This window comes from Etheostoma spectabile, chromosome 5, assembly GCF_008692095.1.
Source record: "Etheostoma spectabile isolate EspeVRDwgs_2016 chromosome 5, UIUC_Espe_1.0, whole genome shotgun sequence".
Taxonomy (NCBI): domain Eukaryota; kingdom Metazoa; phylum Chordata; class Actinopteri; order Perciformes; family Percidae; genus Etheostoma; species Etheostoma spectabile.
The window spans coordinates 17,333,840-17,337,794 of NC_045737.1; the positions used below are offsets into that span (position 1 = coordinate 17,333,840).

The following is a 3,955-nucleotide window of genomic DNA, read 5'->3' on the forward strand; positions in this document are numbered from 1 at the left end:
AAGATGGTGAGTGTGTGTTTATGCAGTGTGATGAATTCTTCTTGGTGCTAGTAAGACATCACAGACAGAAACATAGTCATTAAATATCATCTTTTAAATTCTGGTCTCAGTGCAGTTATTAAGGTTCTAAGGGACTGCGTTTTACTATTCTGACTATAGGCTGTGTGGACCTGTGGAGCACAGAGACAGGTGGAGAGCCCCTCCTCCACTACCAGAGCACAGGCACGATACAGGCCCTGGCCCTGAGCCCTGATAGTCCCACCCTGTGCTCCGCAGCTGGGCCTGACATTCGGCTGGACTGTGCTGACGATCGCGGCTACTGGAGGACCGTCTGCCAGGCTCGGCTGCCCAAGACTGTAAGTCAGGCAGTTTGATTCCTCATACGCATTCCATACTGGGCAATTGTGTTAATTAATAGTCTGTGTCACACACATTTCCCTCTTGTGACTTTTATCTAACCATGTCTCCTAATAATGAAAGCATTTAACACCCCTTGACTGAGTGCACACTTTGGGCCATTTCAATTTCTGGCAGGAAATTGTACAAGTGCTGAAAACGTTATAATAATAATGTATATTTTATTAATCCCGCAAGGGGAAATTACAATTTACACTCTGTTGTTATTACACACATGCTCAGTACCTATACATGCACCAAATGGAGAGATGTTAGAGTGAGGGGGCTGCCCATGGAAAGGCGCCCCTTGGCACCGTCCATATGGGGACTTGAACCTGTGACCCTCTGGTTTTCAACCCAACTCCCTATGGACTTAGTTACCGCCCCTCCCCAAACACATCACCTTGGGATGTTGAAAATTAATTACTTGATTAATGAAAATAATCTTAGTTGCAGCCATGCATTGTACAGTGTATGGCTTCACAAGAAACTGAGAACATTAGAAGAAAGAACATTTAAACATTGTTTAAAGACATTTGCTAATATTTCCTTCCTAAGTAAGTTTTGGATGTAAGTGAAGTAAAATATGCCTCTGTTTTGTCTGTATGGCAGGTAGAAAGCCTAGTTTTGGTGCCAGGCAGGGCTCAGCAGTGCCCTCTGGCGGCCCTGGTAGCTGGAGAGGCTGTGTACCTGTTGGACCCCCGGGAGGAGCAGCCACAGACGCTGCACTCAGTCTACGGTCATCCTGTTACCTGCCTGGATGCCTCCGACTCCCATGTTGCACTTGGAGTGAAGCGTACAGGCTGGGCCATGCACGATGGAGGAAACAAGGTGGGTTTAGTTTTAGGTAGAGAGTAGAAGTATTTCACACCCTGCAATAAGGGCCATCCACAACACAAACAAGAACAATAACTGTAATATACTATTGTTCATTAAATCGCTCTGAAAGTCATCCCCGCAATATTGTTCACCGTTGTCGTTATAATTGTGGTATGAAGCTACTAATAATACATTTGATTTGAAGCCTCTGTCATGTAAAACAATTATACCAAAAACAAGCAAAAAACGGTATTTGCACCTCACCTGAATTAAAACTCTTGCAAATGCTTACTACCTACAGTATATCCATTACCTTTTTTTAGTCAGGAGAGCTTGCAAATATGCATTTGAAACTTTCAGGGCCCTATTTTAACAATCTGAGCGCATAGCATAAAGCGACTGGCGCAGGTGCGTTTAGGGCACGTCCAAATCAATTTTTGTTAGTTTGACGGCGGAGAAAAGGGTCTGACCGCCTTGCCCATGTTTCATAAGGGTTGTACTTAGAGTCTTCATTAAGTCATAGGTGTGTTTTGGGCGTAACATGCAATTAATCAATCATCTCCGTCATCAAACAGGCTCAGTCATCTCCCATTCCCTTTAAAAGCCAGGTGCGTTTGTACCATTATGCATTGCTATTATGATGGCGTCATGGTAATATTTTTACTTGTAATCTTTTGCGTGTGTGTAACAAGCATAGTGTGCGCGGGCTGTGCACGAGCCTAGGCGCATTTCACTAATACGTTGTTAAAATAACAATGAAATGCTGCGCTATTGACTTTAGAGCATGTTGTTATTGTTCAATGGTGCGATCACTTCCCATTGCCTCAAGATAGCAATACTCCCAGAATGCACCTGAACACACCTCCCTGTAAGACCAGACCAGCACGCCCATGGCCGCACAGATGGGCGCAGGTGCATTTGCTATTCAAACGACGTGGAAGCAGGACGGGAAATTAACAACTGCGTTAATCTTTGAATAGCAAAGACACTCATTGTGTTTTGCTTGGAAGGCACAGCCATAGTAGAATACGGGCTTCACAAATGTCAAGCAGGTCCAGAGCCAAGATCAGAAATGAATGCCTTGGAAGGCAAGACCACTTCAGGCAAAGTAAGCTAAATTAGAACAACAATGTCTAATATTGTTAAATGAACTATACATGCTGCCACCAATTCACATGTTGCAATGATGATTATCTAGTCCATTGTGAACAGCCCTTGTTATGGAATACCAATCTAGTGTTTGTTTGTTAATAGATTTGATGGAGCTGTATCAAGGGCTCTTTTGTGCTTTCTGGAACTGAAAAGTCTCAGGAAGACAAACGCACCAAAACAAAACCTTGAATGTTGATGAAGTAGATGGCAAAGCCTCGGAACTCTGCAGCTGGATTCTAGAAAAAACAAAATGCTACCCAGACTTTACTAATTGAAATGAAAGCTTTCCAGTTAACAAGGTCACATGCACTTAAAACAGGTGCATAATGAAAGAAAATGGAAACTTGCACAAGGCAAATCATTTTGTTTGCTCAAATAGAATGACGATTATGTTTTCCTTTTTCACGAATACTATTCATGGAGAGGAGTGCAGTGAGGGCAGAGGTTTTGGCATTTGGCCATTATCTGATTATTATCTGGCTTATAGCTAAATCTTCCCTGCTCTCACTTACATCACAAGTTATACTATTTAGAAGAAAAGATGCCTCCTGCCTTTTTAAATGTGGAACACACATTTTATTTAGTTATGTTAAGTCTGATCCACACGTTAAACTGATTTGAATTTTAGATGCATTGCAAACAAATACTGTTCTCTAAACACATCTGTGTAAATGTGAACTGGGTCTCTTAACAGTGTGATCACTATTACTCTGTGTCCCCTTAGACCCCTTCGGTCCCCTTAGAAATGAATGTTGTGTACCTGTAGGGGAATTGTTCATAGTAGAAATAGCTAGCTTAAATAGTGACAAGCCCTCATTGGGCCCTGCTCCTAATTACTACAGCCTTTAATGGTACTTTGATAAACTTTTGTTCCCCATGCTGCATCTGTTTGCCTCTTAAAAATATTGTGTTACTAAGGACCCAGTGCACCTAATTGACTCTTGAGCCTTTACTTAGAAAGCAGAAAGAGCCATGAGACAAACGATTCTGTTGGGATCAGGAGGCAGCTATGCAGAAGTCATTATGCTTTAAAGCTCACTCCATCAATATATTTTTGTCAATCTTAATGCATTTTTGTCATTTAAAAAAGCAGATGCTAGTTGCCGTAGTGACTGGCCTAGAGGAAGCTTTAAAACAGCAAGGTGTGTGTGTGTGTGTGTGTGTGTGCGTGTGCGTGTGCGTGTGTGTGTGTGTGGGGGCGTGTGCGTGTGCATGCGTGCCAATCTGTTTGTTATTGACAAGTTTTTGGCAAAGCTTCTCCACTGACATCACCCTCTATTAGGAAAGCTTCAGCATTAATTCTGTGGCAGCGCTAAAGCACCACATAGTGGACCAAGGAGAGAGCAGCAGTGAGGCGTGTAACATCCTCACCTTATCATAAAAACAAAGCCATATTGGGCGACGTAGAGGCAAAAATCTATCCACTGTTGAGTGATGGATTTACTATATTTAATTTAGAGCTGAAATGATAAGTGGATTAACTAATCGTTTGATCAAATACAACTGGCAACTATTATTTATAAGTAGGGCTGTAACAATATGCTACCGCATCTTGGCTGAAAAAAAGTTGTATTGCATTTACTGAGAA

General features: G+C 42.2%; 1 protein-coding gene across 1 annotated transcript in view; it reads left to right on the top strand.

Annotated features, from left to right (window-relative positions):
- Positions 1–3,955, top strand: part of fbxw8 (F-box and WD repeat domain containing 8) — a 23,357-nt gene that overhangs the window by 7,618 nt on the left and 11,784 nt on the right. The window contains exons 5-7 of the mRNA XM_032516894.1: positions 1–6; positions 160–356; positions 1,009–1,227. The exon at positions 1–6 is cut by the window's left edge and continues 152 nt beyond it. Of these exons, the coding sequence (XP_032372785.1) occupies positions 1–6; positions 160–356; positions 1,009–1,227 (422 nt within the window). The remainder of the gene's footprint in view (positions 7–159; positions 357–1,008; positions 1,228–3,955) is intronic.